Genomic DNA, 18,745 nt, shown 5'->3' with positions numbered 1-18,745 from the left:
CAGCAGATGTGGGAATAGGTCACCTGGCTGCCAAGTCCACGTCCCTCACGTTGCCCGCTGCAGTGAGCTGCTTCCCGTGAGGAGCAACAGCTTTCACGGTCCTCACAAACTCACAGAGCCGTGGTTAGAGGATTCTGTTTGTTTTTATCTCAGTTGATAGCGTTTAGACAGCGAGGAGCCCTGCAAATGGCCTTCCCAGCTGCTACGCAATGAAGCTTTTGCTTTACTTATGTGTGCCGTTAGTTGTGTTTCAGATTCAGGAAACTGCCTAGACACCACGTTAACAGGAGCATGTAGAACTAGAAGCTGGGGGGGCAGAGCAGAGAGAAAACAAATCCAAAGCTTGGTCTGGGAAGGAAAAGAAAAGCCGGTGAGCAGGACACACGATGGAGTTACTCAGACTATCCAGAAATCGCAGCAGCTGGGGGAGGTCCTGATGGGAAGATTTATAGTGCTGTCACAAAATTTAGGTTTAGTTAGTAGCCTACAGTTTCATGCAGTGAAACTAATCACATTTCAGAGTACACTGGAGAAATGTAAAGAGGCCATTCTGTAAGTAAGGAATTTGAGTTGCTCAGTCAAAAAAAATTTGAAAAAGGGAGGCAATTTTTAAGATATTATGATGGATGCAAGGACTTTCAATCAAACAAGTTCTGTGAAGGAAGAGGTTGTTTAGTCATTAATATGAGATCAGATTTTGTGAGGATCTGAGAAGAAAAAGGTGTTAAACATTTTATCCTCACATGAGTGGGTTACACTAGGTATTGCTTTATTCACAATTCAGAGTTGGGCCATCACCTCAGTGAGTGGCAAAGCTTAACTCGCTAGACCAGTTTATAGACATTTATTAAACCGATTACACCAAGTCTAGAATCTTCATAAGTTTCTAAGCAACCGTTCCGTTCCTTTAAATACATTATTTATGAAGTTCTTTCTATTCTTCTGTCTTCGTAGAATTCTCCCTCACTGGTTTCAGGCCTTGCTTGGTTTCAGGGTCGTCTCGGAGTCATCGCCTGTCCTTCATCTTCTTTTGTGAATTCTGTTTGATACAATCCATACAATTAATTTCTATCCCAATTGCACACATACACATTGTATGGTTTCTTAACACAGCTGTGTTTAAACAGCTGAATCTACGTTCTAGTTCTATGATTTTATTCTATTCTATAATCAATCTTTATAATCAATCTCTAACAAAGGATGTGGGGAAGATGCTTAGAAGAACTTGCTTGAGCTGAGAGGCAAAATGAAGGTCGGCTGGTCTTCGGAACAGAAGAACAGATCACAGCTTCAGAGGCGCACCGCAGAGTAGAGGTAAAAAAAAATATCATAAACCTACAGGACCTTTCAAAATGAAAACAAACTGGAAGATGCAAGGGGCTATCTGCAAAATGCAGTCAGAAAGAGTCTACAGGAAGTAAGAGGGAAAAAGTGTACAAAGTATTAAAGAAAGCAGAGACCAACATGACTTCCAACCTCTCCTTTGGACTTAGTAAAGGGAAAATGATTTGAAAAAAAAAGATAATTAAGGAGACCAAAGCTGAAGATATAGCCCAAGAAAAATGATTCGGAGAACACACAGTGAAATAAAGCTTCTCTTTGGGAACGGGTAAAGACACAGCTTCCTCCAGTGGTGGGGATATCAAGTGTAGACACTTCCCATGGATTTACAGGTTGAGCACTGGCACACCGATTAATGGGTCCTCTGACATCGCAGTAAAGCATCTGGAAGGAAAATCTAAGCTTATTAAGAACAGATGGATAAGAACCAGGTCAGCCTTTCCTATTGTTCCTATTTGTAAGCTAGATGTAAAAGTAATCTTGGAAAGACAGTTTGAGTTGTTTTGGGAAATCGAGTTTAGGACTCAACATGCCAGCTTCATCAAAAGAAACAGGACTGCAAAAGAACAGGAATAATTAGAAAAAGTTGTTTCCTGAGCAGCGACAGTCTGATTCCCAGAGATCTGTCTCCTGCAGCCGCTAGCTGAGGACCCCTGCCCTCCCCCAAACCCTCAGCCCCCCACCATTACCTCAGCTACACAGTGATTAGGGATCATTGTTCAGCCTGAAGAAGAGAAGGCTGAGAGGGGACCTTATAAATGCTTAGAAATATCTGAAGGGTGGGTGTCAGGAGGATGGGGCCAAACTCTTTTCAGTGGTGCCCAGCGACAGGACAAGGGGCAATGGGCACAAACTGAAGCAGAGGAAGTTCCGTCTGAACATGAGGAAGAACTTCTTCCCTCTGAGGGTGACGGAGCACTGGAACAGGCTGCCCAGGGAGGTTGTGGAGCCTCCTTCTCTGGAGATATTCAAGACCCACCTGGACAAGGTCCTGTGCAGTCTGCTCTGGGTGACCCTGCTTTGGCAGCGGCGTTAGACTAGATGACCCACAGAGGTCCCTTCCAACCCCTAACATTCTATGATTCTGTGATTATTATTCCCTCGATCCAGCCACAGCCTTGTTAAATAATGCAAAGGTAGAGCGTGTCATGCCAAGAATAATATCTGTGTTTTCTCCACCTGGCACCCGTACAGTGGTAGTGCCAGGTTATGGGGCTCAGGTTGATTTTTGGGAGTTTAAATGTTTTGGAAAATAGCATGCCATTCAGCATGTCCAAGCAAGCATAAAGTTTCTACAGATTAATCATCCTGTAATAAATTCTGTCAAAATTGGTAAAAAGGATTCTTAAAAGTGCTGAAAAGTCAAATTTGGTACCAGTAAATTAAAAGAAAGCCTGACATCTTGCTGAGGTGTTATTTACTGGAAAGCTTAGAACAGGTGCATGAATACATAACCAACAGTGTTAAAACCAGGGGCACTGTGAAGTCCTAAGCACACCACAAGAAAATCAGTTGGAAATGCATTACATCGAAAAGTTCCCTTGAGCTGACACCTCTGCATCTGTGGACTCCTGCAGAGGCAGCTGCCCTCGCAGCAGAGCTCTCTCCCTCTGGTCCCCTGCAGCCACCATGCTCCTGAAAAACCTCCCCACAGCGGCGCAGACGGAGTGCTCCCACAGCACCCTCCCAACAGGGACCCTGTTTGAAAGATGGAGAAGTAATTAGCCAAGATACCAACTGCTCATTTCATCCCATGTTGAGCGCAGCCTTACTCCCCAGCCTCGGGCAGAAGGAGCTTAGCGAACCGTAGAAGGCTCCAGGAGAAGCCCACTCCAACACCAGCCCAGCTGGCAGGGAAGGCAGCAAACACTCCAGATACCAGTTTTGCTACTCCTGGCGTTCCTCAGGTCAGGTCTTTTCCACCACCGTCTCGGTGACTCTGAGACCGTCAGTCCCATGCATCTGAATTAGAAGTCATTTAAGCCTTTTCTCAACAGGGTAGGGAGCTCTTCAAACACTTTTTTTCAGGGGAAAAAAAAAAAAGCCCACAGATCAGATCCATGCTTAGTGTCTGCCAACAACTGCACATGATTCTGCTGGCTTGCAGGTATTACTCCCCTGAAAGGGTGCAGAGGAATGCTTTCTCGCTTTGGAGGCACCCAGGTACTCCAAAGGTAGCAGGAGGTTCAGGCCTGGTAGAAGTTTTAGCAAATTTATAACACTGAACAAAACTCCCATGGAGAACTATTCACAGATGAAGTTGCTTTTCACTTTTACTAGTGGTTTCTGCTCTTAGTGCCTCACTGACCAAAATATTCCCAAAACTTTTCCCATTCAAAGCCCTGCTTGAGCTAGAGGCTCAGTATCATCTTATGCCAGTCAAAATCTACCCAGCAGACCTCCTCCTCTTTATCTGTGTTGGCACAAGCAGAACTGGGAACTGTTCTTGCTGAGCAATGTATTTTTGGGTCTGGGTTTTGCGGGGGTTATGGCTAAGTCAGTTTTCAAGTAGGTGAATGCTCTGCATCTGATCCTCCCCACCCCAGTGCAGTCACTGGTACCGGCATGGGGAATCAGCAGCAACACACACCTGGAGGTGGGATGCTCCTTTTGACAGCGACACAAACTGAGAGTTGCAGAGAGTGACCCCAAAACAGCACAGTCTCCTCAAGGAGCGCTTCTGCTTCAGGTGTGGTGCTCCAACACCTACAAAGCCTGCAGCGGCTACCCCTCGGCTGTCGCGAACCGCGGTGCAGAGTTACAGCTCCGCACACCAGCCTCCTGCCCCATCTTCTCAATGTGACACCCAGCCCCTAACTGCTGAAGGTTGTGTGAACTCTCCCTGCAGCCAGAAAGAGTTTTTACTGATGGGAAAATCTCATTTTCTTCCGAACTCCCCATGTTTGCACCTGTCCTCTCCTCTCTGCCTGGTTTCCCCTTTCTCAGAGCAACAAAACCCCCTTTTACAGTGCCTGGCCTGCCCCTCAGCAGGTGCTCCCTTACCTTCTCCTGCCCCTGAGAAGATTGTCAGTCACACCCCGAAGCCCACCTTGCTGGAAGCAGCTTTCTCCCACACGATGGATGGTTTCTTCCATTATGGCGGAGAAGAATGGGGGAAGATGGTTTGTACAAGGGCATCATTCCACACAGTATTTTCTCTAGTAGCAAAACTCTTCCCAAACTCTCCATCTCCCAGCCCCTGTCCTGCCCAAAGGCTGCACACACACACACACACACACCCCCCCATAAGCTGATGAAGCCATGGAGCAAATTTAATCAATATTGCAAGGACCAAGGCAGGGTGTGAGCTGGAAATGTCCATTATGCAATCCCTTTCCACCCTCGAGAGCCTGCAGCTTGGAGGCAGGAAGGGGAGAGCGATTGCAGGGTGAAGGCAGTCTGTCTGTCGTTCGAACAACATTCTGCCATTCTGAGATGGACTTCCAGACTCCTGTGAACTTGCTGAAGTTCACACCACCTTTGTCTTCTCTGTCAAACATGCCAAGAATCGACCTGACTGTTGCTGGATTGAATGGAGTCCACATGCCGTTGGATAATGCCCGCTGAAGTTCGTTATCAGGTATTATTCCACTCCTATCTTTATCACACCTCTGGAAGGCACTGCCAGCCAGGCAGCAAGTCTGTACACCGAAAAAGATCTCTATATAATCCCACCTATTTATAAAAACAGCTTAAAACAGACTTTCTGTTATTGTTTGTACAAATAATGCTCAGATTCATGTTCATGCAGAGCACAGGATGCAGATCTATGACAACCGACAAATGCTAGGCAAACAGCTCTCCAATCACCGCAGTTTTCCAGTGCCGTGGGATTGACAGCACAGGAAAGCAATTCACTGTTGTACACCACTTTCCCTGTTGAGAAAGGTCTGTGGCAGATGACTAGCTGCCATTTGCTTTTCTTGTCTTTTTTTTTTTTTTAATTTAAAAATATCGTATATTCAGAAAAAAGTCCATATAAGCGACTTTCACTTTTACTTGCTGACTACACGGAAAGCCCTCTGGCTCACCTGACAAGATTAGGCCACTAATTTGCAAAAGAACAACCTTTAGGCTCCTGCAACAGAGGTGGGATATAGAAGCGCACTAAATGTGGCAGCTCAGGGACTCCTTGCAGTCAGCTGCTTTTCTGACATTTTCTGAGGGTTTGTGCCTGAAGACAGCAGGCTTTAGGTAAGCTGCTGAGATCCTACACACATCCCCACTCTCGGATCCTCCCACTCAGGGCATGCACAACTGAACCGCTTCTGACTCCTTTGCTGAAATACAACAGCTTATACTGCAAGACTGTTCTAAAATAAACCATTAATTTTTGTTTCCATGCCATCAGTCACCCCGAATGTCAACCCACCATCCACCAAGTTTCAAGTACCGTGTCCATCATCCAACCTTTCCCCTGTCCATCCCAGTCGGAGCTGCTGGGGCGTTTCTCAATCGCCCGGAGAAGCGCCAGGCAGCAGCACAACAATTTGAAATAGCCACCCCACCACTTCAGTCTGCAGGGTGGGAAAAAGCCCCTTTGCCTCACCGCTTTCTGCTGCAAGCACTGGCTCTGCAGCCCCGGTGGGACACTGCCGTGTGCTGTTATTCAGCTCCCCATGGACTTCCTCCCTGTTAATGACCTGACACAGAAGAACAGGGTAAGAAGAGCTGCCAGTGGTACGACCAGGCAACAAAGCAAAGTTCACTGCCAGCATTAATTACCAAGCCTCCAGGACACAGGAGCTTCCTGCCGTTTACCGGGAGGACAGGCCATGACTCCTGTCTCGTGCATCTTGACATAGGCGCTTTCACTTTTCCTCCTTCCGCACTTCCCACCCAGTCTCCCTCTGGCACGTCAGCACCATCACAGGCACGAATCACCCCTAAGCGGATCGAGTTAACGGTATACCCAGCAGTGCCACTTTCAGCAGCAGCAGGTGTCCCTGCGTCAGGGTACGCAAGGTGGGTACATCCCCATCCCAAGCTAGAGATAAGGTGGAGGTTAAAGTTTAGCCCTTTCTGCAGTCAAAAGAATAGCCCCTATCAAAAAACTATTCCCCAAGATCCTTCAGGGGATTGATATTGGTTCACTTAATTACAAAGTGTTCTACAGCTACTGCTAAAACTGAACATTAAAAAAAGATGCACCAAAGTGTAACTTGTTCAGCGTAAACTCAAAGGAGATTCCACCATCCATTACAGGATCACACATTCGTCCTCGCTGCTGTACTCCAAGATATAGGCAGGGTAAATCTGTTGCTTCTCAAAGATGACAAAGATGGAAGGGTCTGTCGGGTCATCCACGCAGCTGTCGTAAAGTCTGGTTGAATTGCCGGGTCTGGCCGGAGGGCGAACGTATCTGGAGTTTCCCTTAACAAATTCTCCAACGAGAACATGAGCTACAAACATGCTGTAGCGACCACTGCGAGAGGAACAGTAGTTGTGAGAATAGCTGGCGTCTCTGGCAAAGTAGCTTCCTGGGGACCAGAAAAAGCCACAGGTAAGGCAATACATCAACGGAGGAACAAGCGCTGGCAGCCCCAGGTAGCTCTACACGCATCCTCGCCAGGTGTTCCCACGTCACCTTGTTTTAAAGCACCGACAGACTCTAGCCAACTTTCACCATCAACCTCCCAGCCCCGCCTGCCCAAGAGCTCTGCTGCACAGCAGGTACCTGAGGCGAAGAGGGGTGTTTTTAGGCCCTCCTGGAAGGGGATTGCTGCCGATGCTGCCTGCAGCGACGCAAATGCGTGCAGACAAGGGTGCCCTCACGGCAGGAGTGCAGAAGCCAGGGACAGCAGGTCACCTCGCACCGACCCACCAGCCTGGCCAAGGTCTGCGTCCCGTACTGCTACAGCCCCTGAACCCACACTTCTGCACTTGTACCTTTTCCATACATTGTCCCATGAGTCCCACAGATCCTCCAGTCAAAATTCTGCTCACAGATGGCGCGCATGTGGGACGGATTTGTCCCATGGAACAGGAGCCGCTCATCCACCCGTTTTGATTTACTGAGCTTCTTCATCTGCTGCTTTTGCCTAGGGACAAGACAAAAAAAAAAAAAAAGAAAGAAAAAGAATGACATGTTTCCTTGGTTCATATGAGGACAATTTCCCAACTCAACTCCTTCTACTTTTGGGTCATGGAGGAGCAGTGGCACAAACCACTCTCAGTGGGGTTACTGCCTGCTTTGCACTTCTGCTGGTACCCTGCTGCACAGCTGGCTCCTTCCAGCAAAACAAAAAGTTCTCAGCATCGCTACAGACTGTGTCACCCACAACTTCATACCACATGAAGAGTAAAGAGACAAACATCTCTTAACTGGGAATTGGTTAGTTCCCAGGTTATATAAATCCTGAATCCATAAATATGATTGTAAAACTGAGCTGCATGAAGCCACAGTGAGGACTATATAATGTCTGCCCCTATCTTTATCACATAAAAAGTCCCATTCATTTTTTAGACTGCTATGTGGAAGAGACCAAACCGAAAAGAATGAATTTGAGATACTACAGCTCAGTCATGGTGAAGGAAAAGAACTTTCTTTTCGAATAACAGTAGTAAGAACCCCACATACAACCTATTAGGTTATGTGATAAAAAGAGCACAGAGACAACGCCGATAACCCAACCACAGAGAGAGAAGCCCTAGCCCCTCCCAGGGCTGCCCCAGGGATCCTCAGCCCCAGCACCATGCACAATGGAACGACTCTGGAGCAGCTCATGGACAGAAGCAGGGTGCCACCTATGAGACTATGGGACTCACGGGACAGCGGGGAAGAGCATTTGAGGATTGCACAGGACTTATAATGGGCTGTTTAACAGAGGAACTGTAGGTGGGAGAAGGGAGGGATCAAGATGATCTGAGGAGAAACAAACATGGGAAAATAGGTGGATAAGGGGGGTAAAAAAGGGCTGGTTGTGTATTAGGCAGGCAACTAGCTGGCCAGTAGGCTTGTCTGGCCATGCCCTGTGCCTGATCAGTGCAGGCTGCCCCATCTTTTCATTAAACTCCATTTCTAACTCTTAGCTGGGTGATGGATTCTCCAAGTCTGTGTGCATACGTGCATATGGGGGTCTGGGTGCAGTAACCGGAGTGGGACCTCAGGTCACAGGAGCTGTATGTTCACAGCACCAGCCACAGTGGCAAGCGAGGGGCTGTGTGGCAGTATGTGACCACTAGCCAATACAAGGCTGGACAGCCAGTGAGGAGGGCAACTGGCCTGGGAGCCAGGTATCGGAGCAGTCGTAAGTCTGAGCAAGACGCTGGAGACACCAAAAGGTCTGAGCTTTGCTTACCAGAGGCACCAAGAGGTCCAGGCCAACCACTGAAGACAGCATGAGGTCTACAGAGACCCATCAGTGTGTGTGTGTGCGTGTCTATGCAAAACATAGAGGAACCAGGGACTGGAATAATATGGGTAGGCTGAGTGTCTAAGATCAGGTCCTGGAGGGATCCATGTATGTTCCAGCAACAGGCTTCATCCCAGTCAGCCAGAAGAAGGAAACAGGATGAGGCCTTCAGTGCTGTTTATGGTTACACGAGTGCTGTGCTCTCTGTGTTGGTTTTCGTGGCCAGCTGTGCGCGGCTTCATACGCTCTGTGGGCATGTGTGTGCTTGTGCCCGTGCGCCTGCTGGGAACATGTGCTGAACCTCACTACCAGCCAGACCCAGGCACATGGATACGTGGCAGTCTCACCTCTGCTGCGCTGCTGGATTTGGCAGCTCCTAACGCAGACTGTGAAGGACAATAGATCAGGAAATACCAGGCTTCTGCTACACCATTAGGATAATGAAATGAAATTAAATAGATACAAACCACTGAAAACTTTGCCAAAGTGTCAGGTTCTGGATCCTCTGCAATTGGTGGATGTAGTAATTTTTCATCGTCCTCTGAAACAGCCTCTTAATATTTCCATATTCATGGGAAGTATAGCTGAGCTGTACCAACTGAAAATTTTCAACACACCAAAAATAAGATATTACTGACAATAACAACTCCCAGTCCTTCCAAAGCACTCATCAACCTCCTCACATCAGAGGAAAAGCCTTGCCATTAAAATCACAAGCTTCTCCTGTCTTCCCAGTTAACCCTCACCCTGCCGTCACCCTCACTCACTGTGTGGAAGTACAGGCACTGACTGAGGGAAATGACTGCAACCCCATGCGAGCTTCCTTCAGCGGCCACACCTCCACATCTGAAATCTTCCTTACAGCTAAGTTCTTCTAAATAACTACATTTTTTTAAAGTTGACTGCTCATCTTACAGACAGTGTCTGCTCCAAAGCTGATAACACCTAATGTTTATGGCCTTACTGAGCTAACTGTAAGTCTTTCTCCCTTTTCCTCCTTTTTCCCTTCCTCTAGTGGGAGGGCAGGGGTTAACAGAGAACACCTACCACTCTATTGCCATCTTACTCTACACAGTAACAGCTGGGAACATCTCAAGTGCCTTGGGTCATATTCTCAGGAAAATCAGTACAGGGCACAGTTCACCCTACCCATTGGAGAGCTGGAATGACATACCTTGAACCCGGTATCAGGCAGTGCAGATTTGTCCCATTGCGGAGGACATGCAAAACATGACGGAGTGATGTTTTGGCTGCAGGAAAGAAAAAGGAACAAGTCAGTCCTGTATACTCCTAACCAAATCCCCCTTCCAGAGGATCCAGCCAGTGGTGTTATGCCAGTCTTGAGGCATCCCTGGAATTTTATTTGTTTTACATGCCACATAACTGTTATCCCTTTCTTTCTCCACTTTAGATTGCCACACACATCCTAGTGGCACTAATGCATCTCTTGGCAGGTCAAGACACTGGTAGGAGAGCTTCAAATGAGAAGCACCATGCCGTGGTTTATACAGCTGCTCCCAGCTAGCCCTCCACGTGTGCTGATGGAACCTCTAGGAAACTGGAGCGTGAGCCCTCTCTCTCCATGTGGCTACTCATCTTTAAATCGCTGGCCAGAAGGGTGGCCTGTCTCTACCCATCACAGCACCAAGCCTGTCAGGAGGCTGCTGGTGGACGGTTGTGCCCTCCGGGCACTACTGTACCAGTCAGCGCCCAACAAGGCCCAGCACTAAGGCCCCCCTGCCATGCATGTTTTAACCCAAGCCAGAGGAGCGTTAGCCTCCGTTCAGGAGCTACGGGTTGTTTTCTTTTTGAATCAACCCACCCTTGGTCAAACCAACCCTGAAATTGAACCCTTGGCTTCAAATGCACTGTCTGCTGGTGAGTTTCTGAAGCACAGAAGGCTCTTTTATTTTTAAAAAAAAAAAAAGCAGTTAACACAACAAACTTTTACCACAGACACGCTCAAATTCTGTCAAGCTGAACTTCCTTTAAACAAGCTGCAAGATAGGGTTTCCAAGTAAGTGCATCCAGTTCATCTAGGGAGATTTGCTTCTCTGTTTTATCTTATCCTCAGCTTTCCAGAGGATGGCATCTCTCCGCTCTGCAGTTCTTGGGAATGGCAGTCCCTTGCTGCTACTCTGCACACAGTTTAGTATTGTTGGGGCATAAATCAAGGATAAAAATTCCTGGCACAGTTGTGTCAGTCCTGTGTGGCCTTGCTCTCACAGAGAGAACAAATCAACTCTAGGGGTCCCTAACAGCTTCCAGGAACGGCCACCAAACACTCCTCCAGCACCCTTCACAGAAGGCTTGCATAATGTACAAATACGATCACCGTAAAATCTGCCATTGAACCAGCCAGCAAAAGGTGTCTAAAAATGAATTTAGGAAATCTAAGATTGAATTCTAAACAGGCAGGAGGAACTTCTTAGCAGAAAAGTACTGTCATCTAAAGACATTATAAATAATGAATGTATATTACCTTCTGTTTTGTCCACGTTGAGAGCACAGAGATTTCAGCTGTCGGGCAACCTTTCTTTGAGTTGCGTACCTGAAATTTGTTTGGACCATGTCTTTGAAAGAAAAACACAGTGACTCGGTAATTAGATTACTTATAGTCCAGGAACACACTCTTACATATTTAGAAAAAATAAAAAAGGAGGTAGCCCTGAATATCACATGGTGGTACTTTCTCTACCATGCCCAGCCCACTCTGTAGTCTGAAACCTTTCCCACCTGTGCTACTTCTGCTTGGAGATCAGCAAGATCAACCACCTGCTAGCACAGGTTGTGAAACTCCAAGACAACCAACCACCAACTGCACCTGCACATGCATTCACGTCCAGGCTGTCGGCCAGAGAAAACCACGTCCAATGTCAGGCCTACAGCAGGGAAGAGTTTTCAGTACGATGGAGGCCACAAATCTGGCTTTCCCGGCAGTGCGGGGTTGTTACATGATGCTAAGAGGAAAGTCTGTCCTCTCTTCTTGGTCCCGTAACAATATCACAAAGCACACGCTGTGTGACAGGGCTAATTATCCATTGTTTCCTCTTTTAAACGCCACTCTCTTTATTCCTGCCAGGAAACAGATTTAAAATTTGGAAAGCTAGCAGGAATTTTAAGACGGGTAAATAAATCAGAAACAGAAAAGCATTTCTCGTTTTCCCTCTCTGTGCAACCAGCCCTAAACTTTCCTTTGCTGCACTGTGTGCCTTCTTTCCCCATAACTAGCTTGCAAGATATTACTGTGGGCTCACTTCTTCACCATTTGACTTTTCAGTGGTTTGGGGTTGTCTTTTCTTCCTTTCTCATTTCTCCTTTTTGGTTGTATAAACCCAAATGCAGAAGCCCAATGCCACAAAGTGTTTACTCTCAGCTCTTCTTCTGAATCACAGAATGTAGGGGTTGGAAGGGACCTCTGTGGGTCATCTGGTCCAACCCCCTGCTGAAGCAGGGTCACCTACAGCAGGCTGCACAGGACCTTGTCCAGGCGGGTCTTGAATATCTCCAGAGAAGGAGAATCCACAACCTCCCTGGGCAGCCTGTGCCAGGGCTCCGTCACCCTCAGAGGGAAGAAGTTCTTCGTCATGTTCAGACGGAACTTCCTGTGCTTCAGTTTGTGCCCATTGCCCCTTGTCCTGTCGCTGGGCACCACTGAAAAGAGTCTGGACCCATCCTCCTGACACCCACCCTTCAGATATTTATAAGCATTTATAAGGTCCCCTTATATATACAGGATTGTCCAGAGATGCTTTTTTGACTATAGATGCACAAGGCTAGAAGCTGGAGTGGGGCATCTCAAAACCACAGATAAATACACATACTGCTCAAGTTCTGCTTGGAAAAAAACTTACAGGAGGAAAAAGACCTGTTCAAAGAAACCCAGTCACAGTGTGACAACTCTGCATGAAGGAGGCTACCTTAGAGGCTGCTACACTGTGTAATAAACTTAAAACAAGGAGATACTTCACCTTCAAAGCTTAACTCATACGTCTGAGAACCAGCCCTGAATAACACAATGCTGCTATGGTCAGTTTGAAATTCCTTCTCCAGGATTTCAGATGTTACCGTGGCACAGCAGTGATCCGGATGCTACAGAAAGAACAAGGAAATTATACCTGTTAGAAACCAGTCTTTGGCTCAGGTGACACTGTGGGGAAAGACCAGTGTTTCCCCAGGTCCCTATCACTGGATGCCATTTTGAACTAAGTCTCTAAGGCTTCGAGCATTTTGTTTGTCAGCGACGGAGGGGTACCCCACAGAGGACAGCTGCTTGTAATAACAGCATCAAAGCAGCCTTCGGCCTGTGCGGCCAGCTCCGGCCAAAAGATGTCTGTCATCTCTGGAAGATGCACCCGCTTTCAAAGCTAGTGCTTTGAGAGCTTTCACAGAGGACCGCTTTGAGGGACAATTAATGACAGACCCACAAGGGCTCCAGAGCAGCATCGTGAGGGCAGCCAGCAGCACGTGAAACGTGCCAGCTGCAGAACGACGTGCCCTAAATAACTCTCTGAAGACAGCCTCGCAAGAGCCTTTGGCATCAAGAGCAGACGGATCTCACCTCTTCTCCATACTCAATCCACTGCCCAGCATCATCGAGCCAATACCAAGCGTACTCCATTTCGGGAGCAGACGGATGAGTCGGAAGACACCACAGGGACAGAAGAGCTGACCTACGCCTGGCTGCTTGCTCGGCCCTAACATCAGAAGAGAAATCCAGATTAAAGTATAGGTCTTCTCCAAAGCTGCCAAACCAAGTGATATCCCTGGTCTGGTCAGAAGTCTAATCAATTCTCAGAAAAGGAGACCCCTCCAGCTGTGAAGTGCAGGTTTGGGCCAGAACCGAGGAACTGATGTTCGTGCATTTATGGGGCATGGTAAGCATCACAGAAATGACCCTGACCTCTCTGGCTGGGACCCAGGTCACTGTTTTTTTCTAAGCATTACCTTTCTAAAATACACGTTGTAAGAAATGACAGCTTGACACAACGAACTCAGCTCTTTACGTGAAGGCTGGTGGTGCCACCTGGCTAACAAGAGTGAGATTTGGCTTCCAGGCAGCACTTGCTCAGCTGCAGAGGTCAGAGTGCCTTCAGAAGGCACTGATGGCAACCTCCCTCCTCTAGTGTTCGGGAAAGCAGAGCTGCCACTCACAGGTGCTGTACAGGGTGCGGGTGCCCAGGTGCCAGCAGCCGGGGGCTGCAGGGATGGTCTCTGTGAGAGGAGACCCAGGATGCCCCATGTGGGACACAGCCAGCTCAACAGACCTGCTGCAGGACACAGCTGAGCCCATCAGCCAGGCTGGTGGTGCCTCTGAGAAAGCCACCCAGCAGTGAGGAAAAATATGAGGGAAACAGCCCTGCAGACACCCAGGTCAGTGAAGAAGGAGGGGATGAGGTGGTCCAGCAGCCGGGGCAGATATCCCTCTGCAGACCACGGGGAAGGCCATGGTGAAACAGATTGTCACCCTGCAACCTGCATGGGACCACGGTGGAGCAGATATCCAGCCTGTGGAGGACCCCATGCTGCAGCACGTGGACATGCCCTGAAGGAAGCCATGGAGTCCATGGAGAGGAGCCCATGCCAGAGCAGGCTTATTCTGAAGGACTGCAGCCTCCGGGAACAGAGCCATGCTGGAGCACGAGAAATTTTGGGGGATGGTTCAGTGGCAGAGGGCAACTCTTATGGACTGAGGTTAATGCCCATTCCCCCAGTGTTGCTTGGGGCAGGGGGGAGGTAGAAAAGTCAGGAATGAAGGTGTGATGTTGAGCGAAGAAGCTGGGGGGGGGGAAGGCATTGTTCCAATTTTTTTTTTCTCTATCCAAATCTATTTTAATCAGCAATAAATTAAACTTTCCCCAAGTCAAGCCTGTTTTGCCCAGTGATCTCCTTATCTTTATCTCAACTTGTAAACTTTTCTGTCTTCATTTCTCCCCCTGTCCTGTTGACGAGGGGGAGCAAGAGAGCAGTTGGATGGCAACCAGCCAAGCTCAAATTCCTTGGGGGGGATCACTTACCAGCAAAGTCTCTGCTCTGTGCTCTACCCTGGAGACACAACACCTGCAAAGAGACAAAGCTGAAAGAGTTAGCCACCAATAATTCAAATTCAGAGGATTTTACTTTACTTGCTGCTGTGCTTCAGCCTCCTTTGAATGTCCCAGTTTTGGACTCAGCCAACATTTTTCTATGCATCTTATCACTTCGCTGTTCCTACAACACTACCTTCTTGTGGAGCATGTACGTGCAGCTGACAGCTGCCCACCTGCCTGCTGTGGAATTTGCAAGGGTCTGTGGTGGAGCTACTCAGAGCTGCCCAAAGAATTTGAACACAGTACTCAATCAGAAACTGAAAATGATCATTTATCCAGCTCTGATGCCCTTCATGCCTTGGCAGAGATGATGGGTATTCAGAGCAGGCTAATCAGAGGAGATCATTACAGGACAAGCTCTGTTATAGAGCTGGTTACAGCTCAAAGGTCCACGAACAAAGGCTTCGCAGCTCCCGGACTTCCAGAAGGAAGAGCGAGGAAGGACTCGAGTCTCCCTTGCAGCCTTAGCTTGTTCCACTGCTGTCTTCAGACCATGGTTGCTCTTTATATGCAGTAACACCAGCCAGGTCTATTCCTAGAAAAATGCTCCCAGTGCATTTTCTCCCAAATCCCATTGCAGGAGATTCATGAGATCCAGCACTCCTGGGAGCGTTTTTCTGGATGCAACCGTCCCTCCTCTCCTCTCTGCGCAGCAGTGTGCTGCTCCTGCCGTGGCAGACGAATTTGAAGTTTGTGGATAGAGTGTGGGATTTGAGGGGGTGGAGGAGAAACAGGGAGGAAAGCGGCGGAGTGGGGTAGGATGATGTTTCTGGGCAGCTTTTCTCCATTGCTCCCCTCATCCTGGTTCCCTCTCTCCCCACTCCATAGATGGACACTAACCCCTGCCAGCTCCCCTGCCGCGACCCAGGGCTCCCAGTCTGCTCCAGCCCCATCAGCTATTCAAAATGTCCACCTGTGCCCTGCTTTCACTTTCACTTGCCAGCGTTTCTGCTCCTTGTAGGGACTTTCCACTCACCAGCTAACCCCAACTACAAAAACCAGAGATGAAACACTTAATAAAGCAGACAGAAGTATTTTGCTGGCATGACAGGTAGTGTCCTTCATCTTCTGCTGAAGATTTCGCTGTCTGGTCTCGTGCAACTGAGACACACCCTGTAAATTTGCTTTTGCATCTCCCCAGGAATAACTTTATACAGAGGAAATTTTATACATGAAAAGCAACCTTACGCCACCTTCTCTCTTACACACTTCTCCCTCATGTGGAAGAAAGGATGAATTCATGAAGATGCAAACACATCTTATGGCATGACTAACCGCAAGCAGGTATCCTTCCAGAGCACCTTGAAGCCAAGCCCACAAACCAGGAAATCCCCAGCTCCCTCCCTCCCAGCTCAGCAGCACCCCAGGGGAGCTGTCAGAGCCTGGCACACACCGGCTCCCCGGCTCACCGCCCTGCCGTCGGGCTGCCCAGCCACCGCCACGGGAGCTGAGGGCATCGGTCACCTCTGCCCAACAGCCGGCTGAGCCCTCTGAACCCCCACTCCACGCGGGAAAGGTCCCCCGGGCGCAATAACACCTTCAGAAACAAAACACGACTGGCCTGCGAGAGCCCCTGGTGAGCTCTCCACTGCGCGCTGGAACTTCGCTGTGTCTGTCGGAGCCTCTCGCCGCGGGATGCTGCGGATGCCTCTCCGCCGGCCACTGGCCCTTAGGAAATGAAACTGAGCAGCGTTTCCTTCTGGTTATTGCTCCATACGCACGCGCGCCTGCCAGGCATGAGCAGAGCGGCCAGGCACAGCTGAGGTTTTTGGCAGATGCATCAGTAAAATCAACAACCCTACGAACCGGCATAGTTTATCCCTATTGCTTGGTTGCTGCCGTTGTGCAGCAGCACTTACCTTGAGCTGATTCCTGCCATACGTCCAGTGGCCGGGGATATTCAGGACCTTCTCCTTTCAAGATTCCTGCGGGGAGCAGCTTCTGCTGAACATCGTGCTTTGAAAGCCAAAAGCTGGTGTTGCCTTGCAAAGCAAACCCCAAAGCTCAACGCGGAAAGCAGGTGCATTTCTCAACCCGCTCTCCGTGTCGGTTGTCGCATTGTTCGGGGGGGGGAGGTTTGCAGCAAGCGACCCAAACCGGTGGGGCCGGCTCAGTCAGCCCACAGAATCACAAAATGTTTGGGGTTGGAAGGGACTTCTGGAGAACATCTAGTCCAGCCCCCTGGTGAAGCAGGGTCACCTACAGCAGGCTGCACAGGGCCTTGTCCAGGCGGGTCTTGAATATCTCCAGAGAAGGAGAATCCACAGCCTCTCTGGGCAAAAGCCACGCAGAGCTCTGCGCTGTCCTGAGTATTTGTGTTCCTTTACCTTGAAGTCAGAGCCTCCGGTCTGTTGTGCCCCACAGAAATCAGAGAAGGGTGTCTGACCTCCAGCCTTTCAGCCAAAAGGCTGACAGCGTTTCCCAGCAGAGCTCTGAAGCATAAAGCTTAACGACAGGTCAAGTAGCACTGACTACATAAACTTGTTCAGATGCAAAGTGGGGTGGTTTTCTTTTGGTTACACAAATTACTTAAAACAATAATTACAAAAACAGAACATTTTTATTTCCCAATGATCTAGTCAGACCAGATCAGTAGTGGCTGAAACACATAAATGTCTGTTTTAGTTTCTGGAAAAGCTGCACTCTGAGTGCATTTTATAGACATAGTATTAAAAAAATTAAACCAAAACACCACAAACGTGATTATGAAGCTGAACCTTGTTTCTTCCCCGTCTGGCCTTTCTTGGCTGGCTTTTGACCTCCCATACAGTATCTGGCTCTTATCTCCACGGCTGCACAACTTCTGTGCTTCTCTTTGACTGATGAGATTTATAGGATCGGGTCCTGCAGGTTTATTTTTGGATATATGAATTCTCTAGTAAAATACTCTTCTGAACTGAAGCCAAGAGCTTCCGTAGGCATGAGACATCAGCTCCAGAAAAAACATTCTGGCATGGTAGCAAATGTTTACGTAGCTTTGCTGGGAGCAGCATACCATTCTCTCTAAAAAACAAACAACTTGCCACAAACTGCAAACTTGAGATCACTGTAAACTGATACCTTCTGAACATGATTTTTAAATTTTTTTTCACTTTTAATTGCAATGTCATCCATGGAGCTGCTGAACGTCTGATTTCTGACTGTCAGTGTAACCGTGGTACTGCATCTGTCTGCATTTCCAGCACCTGACAGGTGTTGGAGCAGACAGCCTATATATAGCCCTGCCAGATCATATTCCTGCAGAGTCAGCAGAGGCACCCGCGTGTGGTTTCCCTGCGTCTGTCAAATGATTTATCATGTGTAAAGAAACCACGGTCCAGCAGGTAGGATTACTTATTTCCCCCCCAGGAATTTCAATTCTTGTTCCCTTTTTCTCTTCAGAGGAAATGGACCAAAAGAGTGATGTTTCACCCTTTCTGTGTGTCTATCTGCAGACACACAGCAGCTCTGCTGCAATTTCAGGCCACTCCAAGGTTTGATGCGTGAGCACTGATGCTACGGCGTGGGCACTCTGTGCTCACAGGGGTCCTGCAGCATGGGACCAGGCTGGCAGCGCCTCATGCTTCTACCTCCAGATGTGGAAAATCCCCCAGACCAGTACCTAAGGGGGTGGACTCAGGCTGTGTTGGGGTGATGGGGCTCACCTCATTCTGCAGCATCTTCTGCAGGTTGGTTCCCCAGCCACCCACACTGGGGCAGGCTGCAGGATGCTCCGGGAAGGCGTGCCAAGGGGTTTGGCTTCAGCAAAGCCCAGCGCGAGGGTGGACCATCTCTGGGAGCCCGGAAACATTTCCAGATCTCACTTGAAACCACCCTATCATTTAAAGCCGGCACCTTCTCCTGTAGGTTGTGATGGTTTTCCCAGTAAGACCGGATTTCCTGTTGGACAATGCCCAGCAGCTTGTAAATTAAATTGGGGAAGGGGAGAGGGGAAATGAGCCCTGCAACCAAGCTGCTGCT

The 18,745-nt window shown here is 48.5% G+C and overlaps 1 protein-coding gene across 2 annotated transcripts; it reads right to left on the bottom strand.

Annotated features, from left to right (window-relative positions):
- Window positions 1-825: 825 nt before the first annotated feature.
- Window positions 826-16,442, bottom strand: LOC104338308 (protein mono-ADP-ribosyltransferase PARP12). 2 transcript variants are annotated; one of them, XM_075428657.1, is made up of 10 exons: window positions 16,347-16,442; window positions 14,714-14,756; window positions 13,258-13,393; window positions 12,668-12,788; window positions 11,179-11,269; window positions 9,871-9,946; window positions 9,164-9,294; window positions 7,231-7,382; window positions 6,493-6,821; window positions 826-1,725 (listed from the first exon to the last, which is right to left on the bottom strand). In XM_075428657.1, the coding sequence occupies exons 3-9, from the start codon at window positions 13,315-13,317 to the stop codon at window positions 6,541-6,543; spliced, it is 912 nt and encodes a 303-aa protein (XP_075284772.1). In that variant the 5' UTR covers window positions 13,318-13,393; window positions 14,714-14,756; window positions 16,347-16,442; the 3' UTR covers window positions 826-1,725; window positions 6,493-6,540. The 2 variants fall into 2 exon arrangements, with proteins under 2 accessions (XP_075284772.1, XP_075284771.1); XM_075428656.1 differs by having other exon boundaries at window positions 826-6,821.
- Between the last annotated feature and the right edge of the window lie 2,303 nt (window positions 16,443-18,745).

The sequence above is a fragment of the Opisthocomus hoazin genome, chromosome 8 (assembly GCF_030867145.1).
Source record: "Opisthocomus hoazin isolate bOpiHoa1 chromosome 8, bOpiHoa1.hap1, whole genome shotgun sequence".
Taxonomy (NCBI): Eukaryota; Metazoa; Chordata; class Aves; order Opisthocomiformes; family Opisthocomidae; genus Opisthocomus; species Opisthocomus hoazin.
This window is presented reverse-complemented; position numbering and strand designations above follow the sequence as displayed.

Bases quoted from the DNA above. Each gene is read 5' to 3' on its own strand.
- LOC104338308 (XM_075428656.1), bottom strand. From the start codon at position 13,317: ATGGAGTACGCTTGGTATTGGCTCGATGATGCTGGGCAGTGGATTGAG. The intron at 11,270-12,667 runs GTGAAGTATCTC...TTTCTTTCAAAG, and splicing joins GTATGAGTTAAGCTTTGAAG to ACATGGTCCAAACAAATTTC. The intron at 9,295-9,870 runs GTATGTCATTCC...GAAAATTTTCAG, and splicing joins TGCCTGATACCGGGTTCAAG to TTGGTACAGCTCAGCTATAC.